General features: G+C 39.9%; 1 protein-coding gene across 2 annotated transcripts in view; it reads left to right on the top strand.

Moving 5' to 3' along the window:
- The window catches only part of arap2 (ArfGAP with RhoGAP domain, ankyrin repeat and PH domain 2), a 221,349-nt gene that overhangs the window by 75,218 nt on the left and 129,158 nt on the right, over window positions 1-16,973 (top strand). For both annotated transcript variants that reach the window (XM_051944258.1, XM_022200496.2), the window contains exon 9: window positions 9,645-9,838. In XM_051944258.1, the coding sequence (XP_051800218.1) occupies window positions 9,645-9,838 (194 nt within the window). The remainder of the gene's footprint in view (window positions 1-9,644; window positions 9,839-16,973) is intronic.

Genomic DNA, 16,973 nt, shown 5'->3' with positions numbered 1-16,973 from the left:
GCCAACTACTGTGGGAAATGTTTGACTCTTTAGCTCATAGTCTTTAGTTTGCTAGCAGGTTTTCAAGTGCGCTTGCTAAAAACAACTGCTTCCTTTGAGCTAAATTGACGGTACGAGTGTGGTGAACCATATGACGTAATGAAACATGCCATAAAGTGTCACAAAGCCAAAGAGAACTCCTCAACATTGACATTGACACAAAAATACTTTGCCAAACAGCTAGCTGTATTAGCAGACATTTGCACCCAGCTAACACCAAGTCACATTTGTGTTCACCTGATTAATCCAAGTCCAATATTCCCTCTCCTTTTTGTTTGTATTCATCAACTACTGTAAAACAAAAGGATTGAAAGATGCTGAAACACTGTAGAGCTGACATACTGAAGTTGCATATGCGGCAATATATATTTACCTCATATTGTTTCATATTTAATTACTGAGTGGTTGGTTTTCGTTGTCCCCCTTTTGTGTAAACCTCGTGAATCCTGCACTTGGCAAATATAGGTTGAAGTTTCTCGATTTTAGCTCTGTTTTTGGTTTCTGCCAACTGCTGTGGGAAATGTTTGACTCTTCAGCTGACAGGCTTTAGTTGGTTAGCAGGTTTTTAAGAGTGTTTGCTAAAAGCAGCTTCCTGCTTTGAGCTAAAATGATGCTCCAAGAGTGGTAAACCCTATGACACAATGAAACACGATAAATAGTGTCACAAAGCCAACGAGAACTCCACAACACAAACATTGACACAAAAGTACTTTTAGCAAACAGCTAGCTGTATTAGCAAACATTTACATCTTTACACACCCAGCTAACACCAAACCACATTTGTGTTCATCTCATTAATCCAAGTCCGATATTTTCTCTCCTCTGGATTCTCCAACTACTATAAAACAAGAGGGGTTGAGAGATACTGAAACACTGGAGAGCTGACATGGATTGGATGAGAATTCACCACTATTAGTTTGTTACTGTCTTTGACAACTTTGAAAGTTGTTTCTTGTAGTGACAAATCAATGTCTGATGTTTTCTCATTGTTAAAAAATGGATTGATGCAGTCATACTTTATAATAAATAGTATCTTAATATGGTTCTATATTGTAACGTCCTTCAGTTTGTTTCACCATTAACCTCTTGGCTATTATTTGCTAAAATTTAGCAGTTTACCTTATCCCAATATTCTAACATTCTGAGACTGTGCCTATAAAAATCAAAACAATTCCTAATTAACGTTGGCTGTCATGCCCATCTCGGTTATCTCCTTGTGCAGCGCTACACTCCTTCAAGTGCTTCTGTAATGCTTCGAACACTTCCTAAAAGTCCCATTATGTAAAGATGCAAGGCACCATCTCCCAAGTGTGATGAATCTCTGAAATAGTTTCCATTTTGTTGAAGAGTAAGAAGTCAAAAGGAGCCAAATCTGACAACCAAGGCAGGCGGGAAGTGACGATTGTGATTTCATTGCCAGCAAAAGCAATGGTTAGTCTTTACTTTAGGCCACAGTTTAGGTTGTTGGCAGCAAATGTTCTCCCTCCAGCACCTTAGGATGTTACAGTGAAATTCTGTTTTGGCAGTCTGTTCCAGAGCAACTAATTCCTTTCTCCTGGTGCACTCCTGACTTGAAATATCTTATCTAGTTTCAGAAACCGCTTTGTGAAATTTGCCGTTTCTACTCTTGATGGTAGCCACAAACTCACCAGGTCTCCGTCATAAAATGTGGCTCATCTTCGCTGCAGGATATCAGAGAATGAGATGTTTTTTCTTCTCTACTATGAGGTCCTTGACTAAGAAATGGGAACCATACTGCTTACACGTGTTGCACAAAACAGTCCCAGAACCTTTTGATTGCAACTTGTACCTACGAAATACTGCACAAGTCAAAAACATTAGTCTTCTCCGTATGACAAACTGTAATTTGTCAGTGAGTCTAAATTACCCTGAAGCTACGTTCTAAATCTGTATCTGTTGGATTTTCTTGTTACCAGTATATCTGTGGAAAGCTCAAATGAACTCATTAAATTGTTCATGCCATGTATAGTAATATCTGTGGCAAACATTTAGCGAAAAGCCAGTGAATAGCTATGTAAATGTTTTAGTCTGTGTTTGTGTGTTTGGGTTGAGATGATTGAAATGAGAGAAAACAAAGAAAACGGCCAGAATCCTTCTGCTTTGTGTGTGTTTTTTTCCCCTTGTCTTTTTTTTTTAATTCCAGTTGATGGAGACTGTGTGGGCGGCTGCTAAGATCTCTGTTGAGCGAGTGGACCTGGCTCTCATCTCATCCACTTTCAATGAGAATTATCTGCCTCTCGCCTCCTCTCTCTCCCTGTAAAGTGCAGCAATAGTCTTTCAAATAGACGGCCATGCATATGTCCCTTAACAAGCAGTAATTCTATATGGCTGTTTTGGATTTAGTGGCCAAGAGTGGTGTGTGTTCTTTTTGTATACATGTAGAGGTAAGGGCATGTTTGCACACTGAGTGTAAATGTATTTGGCAAGCATCCTGGAGGTTCATGTGCACAAACATACACTCCAACATATGCAAAATGCTCTCAGGCACACAAGTCAGATGCACACATGCTTACATGCAGGCGTATGGGTGTGCCACTGTCTTGTTTCTCTCAATCCTCCTACCTTTTTTCCTGGCCTCCATCCCTCCCTCCTGTGCTCGGATTGACAGCTTGGGCGAAGAAGAAGAGCGGAGGGAGAGAGGAACGAGGCCCTGAATAAATGAACAGGCAAATAAGTGAGCGCAGGACAGGTAATGGAACTCAGAAAGCAGGGTGGGAACGGAACAGTAAAGCCAAGTGATGTAAAGAGCAGTCAATAATTGAGTAGGTCATTCATAATTGATACCAGCTCTTTGTGATTTCATAAGAATCTGGGGGGTAGACAGGCCAGAGCTGAGTTCGGGACCAGGCAGTAGATACAGTATTTGGGAACTGAGGGGGTAGAATATCTGAGAACGATGCCAAGTGATGAGTAACTTTTCTTCAGAAGTTGAGATGATGGCGGATATGTTTGCGTGCAAGGTCAAGGGAGAGGCATGTCGTCAAAGGCTGCAGGAAGGCCACAAGGTCACAGTCAAGAAGATAATTAAGGTCAAATTAGGACAATGACAGGTTGACAGTGACCAAAAAATGATTGACAGTTCATCGAGAAGCCCCCCCCCCCCGTCTTCTGTCAATCTACGGGGAGAGAGTGCGTTGAGGACACATGAGCAGGTCACTCGGAGGGTAACGCAACTCAAGCTCACAGTTGAGTCTGTCAAGCCGGAGAGGAATAAGGAAATGAAAGTAGAGCTTGTCTTAAAATAGGACAGCTGCAAAAACTGGTTATTATGAAGAGTCGGAGGGGTGTTTTTTTTTTTTTTTTTTTTTTTTCCCTCAGAGTGAGACCTGATCTTTATGTTTGTTGTTCATGATCAGTCGATAAACCTTGAATTTGTAGAAATTTGGAAGGTTTTTTTTTTTTTCTGAAAACCTAATCAGACCTGATATTGCAGGGGAAACAACCTTTGACATTTTCCTTGTATGACTGGTCAACTGATGTGAATGCACGTATGCTCGATGTGATAGGTCCAATGTTCACATGCTGAGTGTGAGTATGCTTTATTTATGCAAATATTGGCATTTTCCCATGACTTGGCTACTGTAAAAGGCATAACATACTTTTGAACTTGAACATCCAATCAACGCTTTTTAAAAATTATATATAATACGAGATGCCTCATTTCAGCCGCCTGAAGTCAATCATGACTTCAAGCGAAAGGACAAAATACGATATGAGTTCAGGAAGATTCTATTTCAAAAACATCAGTTAAAGCAAAGGAGTTTTCTTTGTATAATTTTGTATAAACTAATATGTTACACAGAAATCATCTGCAATTGAGTGGACCAGAGGTGGATATCACTAACATTTGCTCTTCATATTCTTTAGTGGGAAAAGTTATGTAGGTGTGTGTAAATTATAAACAGGTTTTTATCAAAAACAACAAAATTAAACAAATATGACATTGCAGTGCTTTGAAGACACACCTGGCCCCTTATATCTTTTATATATTTATATTTACACTACCATTTAAAAGTTTGGGGTCACTTTGAAATGTCTTTATTTTTGAAGGAAAAGCAGTTTGTTTTTCAATGAAAATAACAATCAGAAATCCAGTGTAGACATTAATGTGGTAAATGGCTATTCTAGCTGGAAACGGCTGCTTTTTAATAGAATATCTCCATAGGGATACAGAGGAACATTTCCAGCAACCATCACTCCTGTGTTCTAATGCTACATTGTGTTAGCTAATGGTGTTGAAAGGCTAATTGATGATTAGAAAACCCTTGTGCAACTATGTCAGCACATGAATAAAAGTGTGAGTTTTCATGGAAAACATGGAATTGCCTGGGTGACCCTCAACTTTTGAACGATGGCATAAATAAATGAAAGATGTAAGAGCCAGGCTGTATTGCACCTTCACTCTGAACCAGCACAAATGACAAGATGCTAACATCTCGCTAGGCTTGAGGAGTGGCGTGCTTTGTGTGTACTTCACCACAGAAATCAAGTTGAGTTGAACAATTAGCCATTCTAGTTCCTTCCAGCAGTGCAACTGTAACTAGATGAGCCCTCAGTAGATGGCAGAACCACGCCCATGCATGATACTCTGTATCAATTTTGATCATCCTACGTATATCCCTTCCTACTTGGTCTGCTGACCTCTAACTCCACAACTGAGCAGGGGACCTTGCACTGATCTTCAGTGCCAAGTTTGATTATCCTGACTTCAGCACTTGCAGAGATATCTGACCGGACATACACACATACATACTTACCCAGCCAGATACCGAAGCGAATGCAGTAACCCCGCTGACGTACGTCAGGTGTGGTTAATTATGCACAATTCAGTCCATACGTGTAACAAAAACAAAAATCAAGGACAACAATAGAGCTCTTTAAAGTACCAAATAAAATTATGAAACAGGAAAAGTCTCTTCCAAGCTGGAACCTCCATCTTGACTATTCTTTCAATATGGGATTCTTTGTAGCCCAAAGTTCAATTTCTTGTCTTGAGACGTGTGTGTCCAAAATGTGAGTATTACTGCTTACATTGCAGAAGTGGTGTGTATGGGTGCCTATTTAGCATTCAGATGAATGGGTTCAGTAGGTCAGATATCTTCCATGGCCAGGTCACAAGGCTGGCCACACTGCTTCAATGACCTCCCACAATCTCGCTGGGCTGGGTTCACTATTGTTGAATCCTTTGAATCTTTACTGAAATGTTCAATGAGCTTCTACCTTCAGTTGTTCTATTCAACACCACAAACCAACTGGAGGTTCAGCTGTCTCTCTTGACAGAAGTCACTGTTCTTATGCTTGCAGCTGAGACACTAAAGAGCAGTTGAATTCAAACTCATGAAGAAATACTCAAAAGCTTTTTATTGCCCTGTAGTTTGATAAGTTGGCACATGATTGCAGGACGTTTTCAGGAAGAGATGAAAGTTGGAAGCTCAACACATGTCTAGCACTCTATTCTGGGGGCAATGACCAATGGTACTTCTAAATATCATACTGAGGTTAAGTAATCCTATGATACAATACATTTTAATATATACACTAAGAGTCTCCTTTAGGCTTTGATTGCTTTTATCCAAAAACTATTATTCAATTTTCTAAAGCCGTCGTCTGGACGATGAGACGTTAGCTCCACCAGTCCGACACATGGTGTTCTTTGATGGATTTCTGTTCATTCTGAGGTGCTTTGAGGAAAAACACAGTCCCTACCAGCTGCAGGCCTGATCATCATGAGCTGCGGGAAGGAAGCAAAAAGACACGTTTTTCCATCAAGGAGATCAACAAAATATCACAGAAACAATTATTCTCTTTATTCTTAAATTGGCATGCTTCAGCAGTGTAATTTGTTAACCTCCTACAAATATTTTCTCATGCTTCTTTAGCCTACGCCGCAAATCGTTCAATTAATTTTGGTGACATGATTTGTATGTGATCATTTTTTTTCCCCCTCTTTTAGCGAAGAACTGGCACATAATAAGCATAATAATGGATAATAAAAGCAAAGAGAAAAGTAATTACGCCAAGTAAAGGCTTGTCTTCGGTACTCCGAATGTTTGAATAAAATTCATTAGGACCTCTTAGAAATAGAGACGTCAAAGTCCTGTGTTTGGAGATCACTCATGAGGTCCTCCATCCTGTTGTTTGCTCAAATTCGCGCATATCCAAAAATACATTTCCTGAAAAAAGGGGGTGTGATGGCCCTTCGTGACCACACAGATGTTCATTGTTGTTCTGAGAGCTTTGCTTTGTCACTTTGCGTATTTCACAAATGTATCTGTCATTCTGTCAGAGTGCTGTTTTTTGTTTTCGGTTGATGAGTTGATAGCTGTGCAGATTTTGAATTGAAGTGCGTTTATACTTTTCAAAAAACTTTGAGCATTTATGATTTCTTTTTTCCTTGTTGCGTTTCCTCAAATTTGCAGGTCCGCTCCGACTGATCGCACAGTTTTTCTATCTTTTTTTTTTTTTTTTTTCTTTTTCTGGCTTGTATTGAAGAGTTACCACAGTGAGTTCTGCTCTGGACCTGTGATGTGTGTCTGTGTGTACTTGTGTGTTTACAATCCTTTGGTATTTCTTGTGTTTCCACTTTGCAGGCTTTGATAGCACAGTGTCTTGGGCGGTAGGGGAATGGGCTTTACAGCGTCTGCATCATGTCTTCTTTTATGTCTGTTTGAAAAGTTGCAGAGGAAGATATCTGAGAGGCCTTTTTGAGTGTAAATCGTTTGAATGTACACCCCGGATGGAACATGATGCATTGTGCTACGTTTGAGCCATTTAGCTGCACAGTAATCCAGGGGGATTTAGAATAAGTTTGAGATTCTGTGTCTTGCTCAAGGACAAATAGTTTTTGAAGACGCCAAACATGTCAGATGTGGCAGTTACAGGAGAATTGAGTGTTTTCTGTGTATACTTGTACATTAAAATTTTAGAATATGGCATCATGTTTAGTCTTTCCAAATACCACAACAGGAAAATGGTAGAAATTGATTTATTTTCCTTCTGAAATTCAAGCAATTTCTGAATGATTTTGGCTCATTTTTTCCTTGCATTTTATATTTCTGTACCTCAGTGGAAACAACAAAACCACCGCTAGAGGTAGTAAAATGTGTTTTACACAGTACAACAAAGTTATGAGGCCATAATCTCCAAAAAAGAAGAAAAAATGTTGAATATCTTTGAGTAATTACTTGGCGAAATATAAATTCCTGTATTCTCTCGATAGTGCCCACAAGTGTTACCGATACTGGAAAGAAAAAACAGTGACTCTTCATTCTCCAGTTGTTTTACTACCTACACTATTAAAAGTTTCCATACTTGTTTCTGCTCTGGTGTACGCACAGCCTGCAGTTCATCCCAGTTCTGCTGAAAACCCTCATGTGACTGCTGGTCACAGTTGAGTCACTAATGGTTTCACTGTAGTGCTGAGAACAGAATTTTGGGGGTATTTTACATATTCTGGCTATAGCACTCATTTCATTTTTGGTAATTCTTTAAATGTCAGATTAACACAGTTTTATACCTGTCTGCTTTTCAGTAACTGCCATTAAAAAGTATGACACAGATGACTAGCTTCAGGACAGTCGGAAAATTTGACAAGTGTTTCTGTTTCTAGAGATTCTGTCTGTGGTGTCTTGATGGTTTTTAGGTGGTGTTATTATTCCTATTATTATTGTTATTTAGAATTCAGACACTTAAACAGTGCATCATTACTGCTAGCTTCCAACTAGCTTGCTATCTAAAATCCTGGCCATTAAGTCACTCCAGATATTGTTGTGTTTACTGCATGTTTGTTACATATTTCATGCTAAAAGCTTTTCATCTTGTAATGTTTGAGTGAAAACAAATAATTTTTTCCTCAACAGACTTTAGACTGTTAGCCCGCTATCACGCTTGTGGCCTTTCAGTGCTAATTTCGGACCCCTTCAAAAAGTTATATAGCTCAGCTCAGTGTTTTCTAATGTTAGCTTGTGTAGCTAGCCGTGCTATAAGTGTCCGTACTAATTTTCTCTATATCAGAGCAAGAGACTGTAAAAACAGTAAGCATAGCTGGATTTTCAGCTTTCTTGCAGTCTTTGAACTAACCATGACCAGTGTAACTTTTAGTTTTGACAGTAAAAACAACCAAATCTAAGCTAAAGCTTTAGGTTTTTTTTTTTCAATCAAAATCACTTTATTCTACGTCTCTTGGGAAAATGTACCAAAACTAAATCATTTGCAGCAACTGTACAAGCATAAATGTCAGGTGTTGGTCAGTTTCTACCTCTGGGTATACTCCTGCAGAGGCATATTCTGGGCTATGCTATTCCAGCCCCTGGGGTCTAAACTAGCCTAGGTCATAGGGTACCCAGGTATAAACTGGCCCGGTATACTTTGACCAGAGAATTAATCTTGCCTGTTGCATAGGAATAAAATGCAGGCTGTGTTTCCACTGATCAGATACTATGTAGGCTAATTTATAGAGCCACCATTTTTTCTCTGGTACTGGTTTGAGTTTTTTTTCACGTCTCACATGGTTGTGTTGTTTCCATGGAGGTGCAGGACTTCATTTTTCAGTGAAAGTGAGCCTAAGAATGTGGAAGGAGCAAAAAATGATAGAAACTGCTTGCGGTTCAGAGGGCTCATTAAAAAAATAAGTTTTTACACATTTATCTTTCAGTGTTGATAGGCTGCTCTGGAGACATTTTATGAATTTATTAAAGCAGGAATTGGATTTAAAAAAAATGTTATTCAATGATTATTAAAAAAATCTATCAAAAGATCTGATAACTGGCCAGGCCGCTAATCGGTTGTTACAGCTGTTAAAATGGCCAACAGCTACAAATAAAAACCCCAGCTTTTGCTCATGTCTGCCTGACGCAATGATTTAAAAAGTTAATAATGATTTCGAGTGCTAACTTTGACGCTGGTATCATTTTTCATGCGCGAGAGCTGAAATCTTGACAGGCGTCACCACAGTTGATAATGGGTAGAAGCTTAGCAAGCAATTAAAACTACAAAACATGACATAATAGAAGTGATACTCCTGGAAATTTTAAATATGTGTTCTGTGAAATGTATTTACACCTTTGCTCGGTTGTTGAGAAAAATTAGTGGATTCACAGGCGCGTGGCTGATTCTCACCTGAAACCATTGTCTTTCTTTTTCCTGTAACTGATATTTTAATTAGATGAGCATCTCAGAGTAGCAGTGCTGCAGGTCTTTAGCGTTAGACTTGGCACTTTTTTTTTAGCATTGTAGGATTTTCTTTTTCCAGGAGCTAAGTTCGTTTTTTCCAATTGCAGCTCAGCCTGTCTTACAGTTACATTTTTTTTTTTTTTGCCTGGAATTTTCAGTATGCAGCGGAGGTTTAGCAGCCAAAGAGCCGGTGTAGCTCACTTGAAGAGATGCAAAAAAAAAAAAGGATGAATTAACACTCTGATTCAAAGACCTGAAAATGCCCTGATCTCTCTTTGTCTAGTTCCCTCTCTGGCTTTTCTTGATTTCCTTCCCTCTTGTGTTCACTCTTTCACACACTCACACTTGTATCCACATGCACCATCTGCCTCTCTTTTCCTCTGTTTCTGTCTCACTCATGCTCTTGTCCACAGGGGAGCGCCAGGAGTGGATGGAAACTCTTCAGACGGCCACGCGCCCCCCCGCCTGTGGCTCCCACAAGCGCTCCGACAGCCTCTCCCACCCCTCTTCCACAAACAAGCGAGGCTTGCTGGAACTCCGCGGTTACAAAGGCAGAGTGCTGGTGTCCCTGGCGGGGAGTAAAGTCAGGCTCTGCAAAACAGAACAGGTACTTCCAACGCCGCCGGGATTTCCTCTCTACAGAATGACAGCTTCCTGTTTTCAAAAAAAAAAGAAAGAAAGATAAGCGTATTTGAAGCAGGGGTGGCAGAAATGGAGATGTTCATGAATGTGCAATGCAAAAAAGTAAATATATATGTGTTGAAAATGCTTCGGGGTCCAGTGAGATGCGAGGACATGCCGGTGGGTGGGAATGGCTGGTTGTAGCCGAGTTGACCAGAAGCTTGATCACAGATCTGTTTGGAGGACTGGTGGGGGAAAAACAAGCAAGCAGCGAATTTATAGCAAGTTGGAGGAATATTGTAGTAACTATTGGGACGATTATCTGTAATGGCCAAACAAATCCGCCCCTTTTTTGTGGTATTTTCCTAAGTAAGGTTGTTTAGGAACTTTCTGGAGTGTGCTTTTTCCTGGGGTCTTATCTTGTGAGTTGATGTGCTTCAGGAGGTGTTTTAAGTCAATTCTGCATCAAAAGTGCAATTAATTGAATAATCAGGTTTTGGGAAAATCAAGGTGTTTAAACTGGCTTGCAGGAATGCGTCTTGCATGTACAATGGTGTCCCTAAAGTCTGGACACATAGAAAATCTCAGTAATTAAAATATAGAAAGGTAGCAGCTGAATTCATGCACACCGTCCAAGGAGGATTCCACTTGGCTTTTCCACGGTGGCGAAAGTGGTTAAAAAGTTTAAAGAAAGCTCCGTTTTGGATGACCAAATGTATCGGACGAAACTAAAGAATTGGTGTTTGATTGAGATTTTGAACTTCAGTTATAAGTAACAGCATCAACGGCTGTACCAAGTGGCTTGTTAGCAAAACAAACAGTTAGCTTCCAAGCTAAGTGTGAGAGGATAGCTCAGCTAGCTGATGCTTTAACGTACTTAAAAGTTGGAATATTTGACGTTGTCGTTGGAAGTTCGAGAGATTGACGCGACTGCTTCCGTCTTGCATATATTCCGTATATATGTGGTAAATAACTATTCTAGCTGGAAACGAATGATTTTTAATGGAATACCTCCATAGGGGTACAGAGGAACATTTCCAGCAACCATCACTCCTGTGTTCTAATGCTACACTGTGGTAGCTGATCGTGCTGATTAATCATCTAATTGATGATTAGAAAACCCTTGATTAATTTTGTTAGCACATGAATAAAAATATGAGTCTTCATAGAACACATGAAACTGTCTGGATGACCCCAAACTTTGAATGGTAGTGTGCTTTTTTTTCCAACCAGACAGATTCCAGCCACCATATGCCGTGTGCAGTACGATAATTCTTTATAAAGAGTATTTTTTTAACCTTCTGACCCCCAGCGGCAAAATGTTGATTTTAAAAGCACATAATCAGAGCTAAAAACACAGGAACAATTTGTCCTTGATAATGTGTGCATCTCAGACAATTCACCAAATCTTGGCTTAAAATTGTGACATTTTATCAAAATGACTTCATTCTGTTTGTCTGGTTGAAAAAAAAAATGCCAGAAATGAACCATGTGCACTAATCAGATTCTGTAAAATACAGAAAATTCGACATTCCTCGGAGCAACTAAGAAGCCTTTATTGATTCAGCTGCAACCAACAGAAATGTGACAGAAATTCAAGGAACCATTGCGCAGAATTGTGTTGAACAGCAGGCAGTGCTTACACGGAGCAGGTGGGGGAATTTTCTGTTTTTGTAAAATGAAAAAATCTGAAATTTAAGTTTTGAAAAAAAAATATTTATGGCATTTTAGCTGTGTTATACTGCACAAAAACACGCTCGAGTTCTGTCTATTTCTAGCCATGCTTGTGCTGTTTCCATAGTGAGAACGTCACAAGAGCAAAACGCATCCGGAATCTGCTTGGAGTTCAGATGATTTGGTTTTTGTTTTTTGCTAATTCCTCTTTGGGGAACATTTCTTTAGTGTCAATACTGCCTGGAAAAGTTTTGAAGAGCTTGAAAGCATCAAAGATGGATTTGAAAGGGTGAAAAAACGTTGCACGAAGAAATGCAGGGTGAAATTCCAAAAGGTGGGTATTGACCACCTGTCCATAAGCGCGTGTGGCTATCATTGATGGCTGTGAGCGTTCAGGTATTTCATGGACACAAGCTGAAACCCACACTTGTCTCGCTGGAACCTCAGACTGAAAGTGCGATCTGTCAGAAGCAGACAGGTGTCACAATGTTATTGGTTCAGCGTATTATTAGTATGCGAGGTTCCTCCAGCCGTGGCGCCTCGTCCAATTGCATCGTTATGCAAATACTGAGTGCAGACCTGCTAGACGGGGAGGGAGAAGCAGAGCAGAAGTGAAAGAAGTTTTCAAAGATGACAGTTGCACCAACTCAAGTTTGTCAAGATTGAAAATACTGGCAGGACAAAAATATTTACCCAAATTTCTCTCGCTCTCTGGGAGCTGCTGTTTATGTGACCCTTTAAAAACCGCAGCAATTTTTTTGTTTGTTTCCACTCATTATTACTGAATCTCAGATACTGAAAGAATTAGCGAGGAACCTGTTTGTTTTTTAATGAGTGAATACATTATAGGAAGGCAGACAGTTTGGTTTGGGAAGTGCCCATTTAGTGTTTCTTTTTTTTTTCTTTTAATTTCGATTTTTATTTTAGTCTGTTTTGCCGCTTGCTTAAAAGCGCACTAATTGAAGGCACCAATTAAGCATTTATGGTTCCAAACTGTCAATCAAATTTACATTCCGATACATAGTTCAAAAGATCTGGACCTTTGTGACACAGGACATTTGTGTGGCAGGATTTGCTGAAATTTTAAAGATCCCCTCTGGTTGAATTATTTTTATTTTTTTTGGTTTGTCTTTTTACCATACCTGCTTATTGTTAAATCAAAATCATTTTTAATCATGAAATAAACCTCTAAATGTGTAACTTTGACACACAAAGATGAGTTTTTAGGGGTTTAATCAGTGGCCCAAGAGGGACTTTAAGTGGTCGCAAAAAAGTAAATAGTGAATTGTTTTTCCTGTGGAGCTTTTCTTCCAAATATCTTCAGTGCTGCCATGTCTTTAAATCTTTTCTTTACAGTCCCCACACCGCTACTTGATGTTCAGGCTTTTAAAATCTAGAACGTCATATCCTGGGTAATGCAGTTCTTGTGCAGAATCTTTTGGAGGATCAGAGCTAAGAATCACAATCATCTAACATATCGCTACTACTTCTGCTTTAGTACATTTCGTACATTTTAGAATGTCTTTCTAGTATTGCTAGGCCCTGTGAAACACCTGGATGGAGCTCTTCTCTCACAGAAAACAGTCACTTGGTTTAAACTTGAGGTGAATCTGACATCAGAACACTTTAATTCACTCTCTTCAGTCATTTTTGGTCGCACAGCTGTCTAGTGGAGAGACCAGAGGCTTCTCATCGACCGTAGCCTGCATGTGAGGCGTTTAGGGAACATCTGTAAGTTGTATTGTCTTGTGATAGGCAGATGTTCAGCAAAGAAGTTGCTTTGGGTGCAATTTTATTCGTATTTTGCCTCCAGGAGACCTTCTTTCCAGGGATGCAGAACCTAATTTCAACTCTCATTTTGACACAAACATTTTTGTTCTTGCAGTTATCTGCTTTTCAGCTACCATTGCACTCGTTACATTGCTGCCTGCAGGACTTTACTGTATGTTTTTATTGTTAGCATTTTATGTTGCATTTTCGTGGAGTAACAACAGTACAGTACTAGTAGCAGCCATGTGGTAGTTACAGGAGGATAAATAAATTCAAGAAAAAAAATTTACACTTGGATCATGAGATAAGTTACCACATTTTTATTCATCATATATTTTACAGTTCATTGTGCATGTTGTAGCTTAATATTTTCTATTACATTTCAATTTCTATTAGAATTTAAAATTTTATTATATTTCTATTATGGTGGTGGTTGCTTTCTGCTTGCTACTACAACAACCGAATTTCCCTTTAGGGTTCAAAAAAGTATTTTCGCTCCGTCAAGGAACGGCAGAGTTATGTGAAGATCGACGCACGTTTGTCCGACCGCCCGTCTGTCTGTCTGTCTGTTAGCAACATTACTCAAAAACAGATTAACGGATTTGGATGAAATTTTCAGGGAAGGTTAGAAATGACACAAGGACCAAGTGATTTGATTTTGGCAGTGATGCAGCTTATAGTCTGGATCTACGGATTTATTAAAGATGTCTGTTTCATTGCGAGACAGCGGCACGGCATCACTGTAGCTATGACAAGTGAACACGACATGTCATCTGCCTGTTGACAATCGCATGACTGCAATCCTACTACCAATCCACCACTATGGACTTATTGGGACTGAAGAGTCAGAAATGATACAAAGAACAATTGATTAAATGGTGGGGTGTTTCCGAGTCCCATCACTTCTAGCCGCCAGCTGCGTATTTAGGTCACGCGATTCAGTATCCGTACGTAACGTACACATGCATAACACACACCTGTGCTCAGCACAAAGTCATTTTGTTTGTGGGTACAGATTTTAGCCGTCAGAAATGATACAGTGATTGAGCAGCCTTGCCGGAGTACTGCACTCTCTGAATGCTTTTCTATAATGGATGGATGGATAATCAGTTTGGTCACCCTAGTCAGTTGTATCACTCTAATTGTAGAATTATACTTTTTTTTTCCCCCAAATAGAGATATCCAAGTGATCTCATTAAAATTCTACATCACAGAAAAAACGAAATATTGCAAAGTCATTTTTCCCCACCCTAATTGTTTTCACAGTATCAGTAGTCCTCATGAGTAGAGGCTCATGGGTAAACATTGGCATAAGTATTAGCATGCCGTTGTCATAGGAACAAAGGGCCCAGAAAGTTAATGTAGTCCCTTCAGTAGTTTGCTCGGTTTTATTGTGTACCTAGAATATATCGTCACAGACGAATCCACTCTTTTTGATAAAACGAGCTTACATCTCAATTTTAGCTGTGGATTGAAGCAGAGATAAGTTTAGTCTCACTCATAGTTTCTCTCGAGTCTTGCTTATTTGATGTCAGTCCAATTAAAACCTGATAGTCCGTGCTCATATACAGCGTCTCTGTTCTCTGCCTGCTCCTCTCCCGGCTGCAAGATATCCTATCTGAGATGGAAAGATACCTCGTCGCAGTGATACTCTTTCTTAAAGTGCTTCACACGTATTTGTGTGCATGTTTGATAATGCTGCATGCATTCAACTCATTTCCATCCCTCCTTTGCTCTCATTTCGTTTCGCTCGCTCTCATAGTTTTGTTGTTTGCCTTTCATTATTTTCTTCATTAGCGTGAACAAACATCTTTGTTAGAATTCTCTTTTGGGTATCACTCCATGTCAGCACATTTCCACTTCCTTGATCTGAGACAGCGGGGAGAAACGGGAGGGAAAGAGAGAATCAGGGAGAGAACAAATTAATTGTATTATTTCAGCTTATAAGCTAAATCCCCGGCATAAATGCGGCGGCAGCGGCGGTGGTGGCGGCGTTGCGTTTTGCAGGGAGGAAAGCAGGCGGCAAATGAAAGACAAGAGAGTTAAGAGACAGAAACAAAGAGACAGAAGTCGGGAAATGAAGTGAGCGCGATGGAAAGACCACTTCGATGCATGGGTGAGAAATGAGCGTTGTTGGTTTGTAAGGAAAGGAGAGAGTGATGGAGAGCAAGGAGGGAGCTAGACCGTTGGCCCGTTCAAGTTCAGTGGAGTGGAGTATTTAATCTAACATGATGAACGAGCTATTGGAAACATCATCCTCCCAGCTCCTCCTTCACCACCCCTTCCCCATTTCTCATGGACCGTAAGCCCCGTGATGGAGCCGTGGTTAAGGTCATTTAAGCACCAAGGTAAAGAAAGTCAGACGATGTGTCTCCAACACACACACACTGGGAATGATCCCTGCATAGGCAAATCGCTACAAGCAGAGTAACTTGTTCGCGTCTTATCATCTCATACATCACAAGGGTCTGTTTTCGCTCCAGTAGCTGAAGGATTGATTGATTCCTGGATGCATTTCTCGTCGTCATCTTTCAGTGGAATTTTGGTTGAAACTAAAACTTTGAACATAAAATAGAGGAGGAAAAAAAAAGATTTTCTGACCGTAGAATCACAGTGAGACTGAGGGTTTAATTGTTCTCTGCTTTAATGAAATCTCTTTGTCTTCACAAGATCTTTGTGGCAAATAACGTCATTCCAAGACTGCGAAGCTGTTTGGTAGAATTTATGATGTGATTGAATTTGTTTACAATCATCGCTCTCCTTCTTTTTCTCAGACCTCATAAGGCTAAAAGATAAAATTTAAATTACTCCTGTTGTTTATGTGACAAGCGCCGTTTACGCCTGCATTTCTTTTTTCACTTTTAATGCACGGGGGCCTACATACATTGCCCATCCTAAAAAAAAAAAGTTGCACACTTGAATATTTCAGTGAGCTTCTGCAATGTCACAGCTTTTATTTCTCTCCAGAGTTGCATTAATTTTCTACCAAGATCTTGTATTGGTGATGGGAGAGTCAGACCGCTGCTCAAAGTCTTCTCCAGCACATCCCAAAGATTCTGAATGGGGCTGAGGTCTGGACTCTGTGGAGGTCAATCCATGTGTGAAAATGATGTCTCATGCTCCCTGAACCACTCATTCTCAATGGGAGCCCCATGAATGCTGACACTGTCATCTTGGAACATGCCCATGCCATTAGGGAAGAAAACTTCCATTAATGGAAAGACCTGGTCATTCTGTATATTCAAGGAGTCAGTTGATTCCTTGGGCACATAACGTTGCTGAACTTGACCAACTCCAGATCATAACCCTAACCCCCACATGCTTGTAGGCATTAACCATGATAAGTTCATCACTTCATCCACCTCTCTTCTTACCCTGATGCACCATCACTTTGGAACAGGGTAAATCTGGACTCATCAGACCACATGACCTGTTTTTCATTTAGCCTCACTGATCATTGGTTTTCTTCGAGCTACACAGCTGTTTAGTCCCAATCCTTTGAGTTCCTTTGCACTGTGCATGTGGAAATACTCTTACTTTCACTATTAAACATAGCCATGAGTTCTACTGTTGATTTCCTACCATCTAAGAGTTTGTTCTGACCACATTTGTTCCTCAAAGATGATGGTTCACCACTATCACTCAGGTTTTAATAATGTGTTGGATGGTTCCTTGCC

Source organism: Acanthochromis polyacanthus, chromosome 23 (assembly GCF_021347895.1).
Source record: "Acanthochromis polyacanthus isolate Apoly-LR-REF ecotype Palm Island chromosome 23, KAUST_Apoly_ChrSc, whole genome shotgun sequence".
NCBI classification, from domain to species: domain Eukaryota; kingdom Metazoa; phylum Chordata; class Actinopteri; family Pomacentridae; genus Acanthochromis; species Acanthochromis polyacanthus.
The sequence above is the reverse complement of the archived record's forward strand: the minus strand, read 5'-3'. Positions and strand labels throughout refer to the sequence as shown.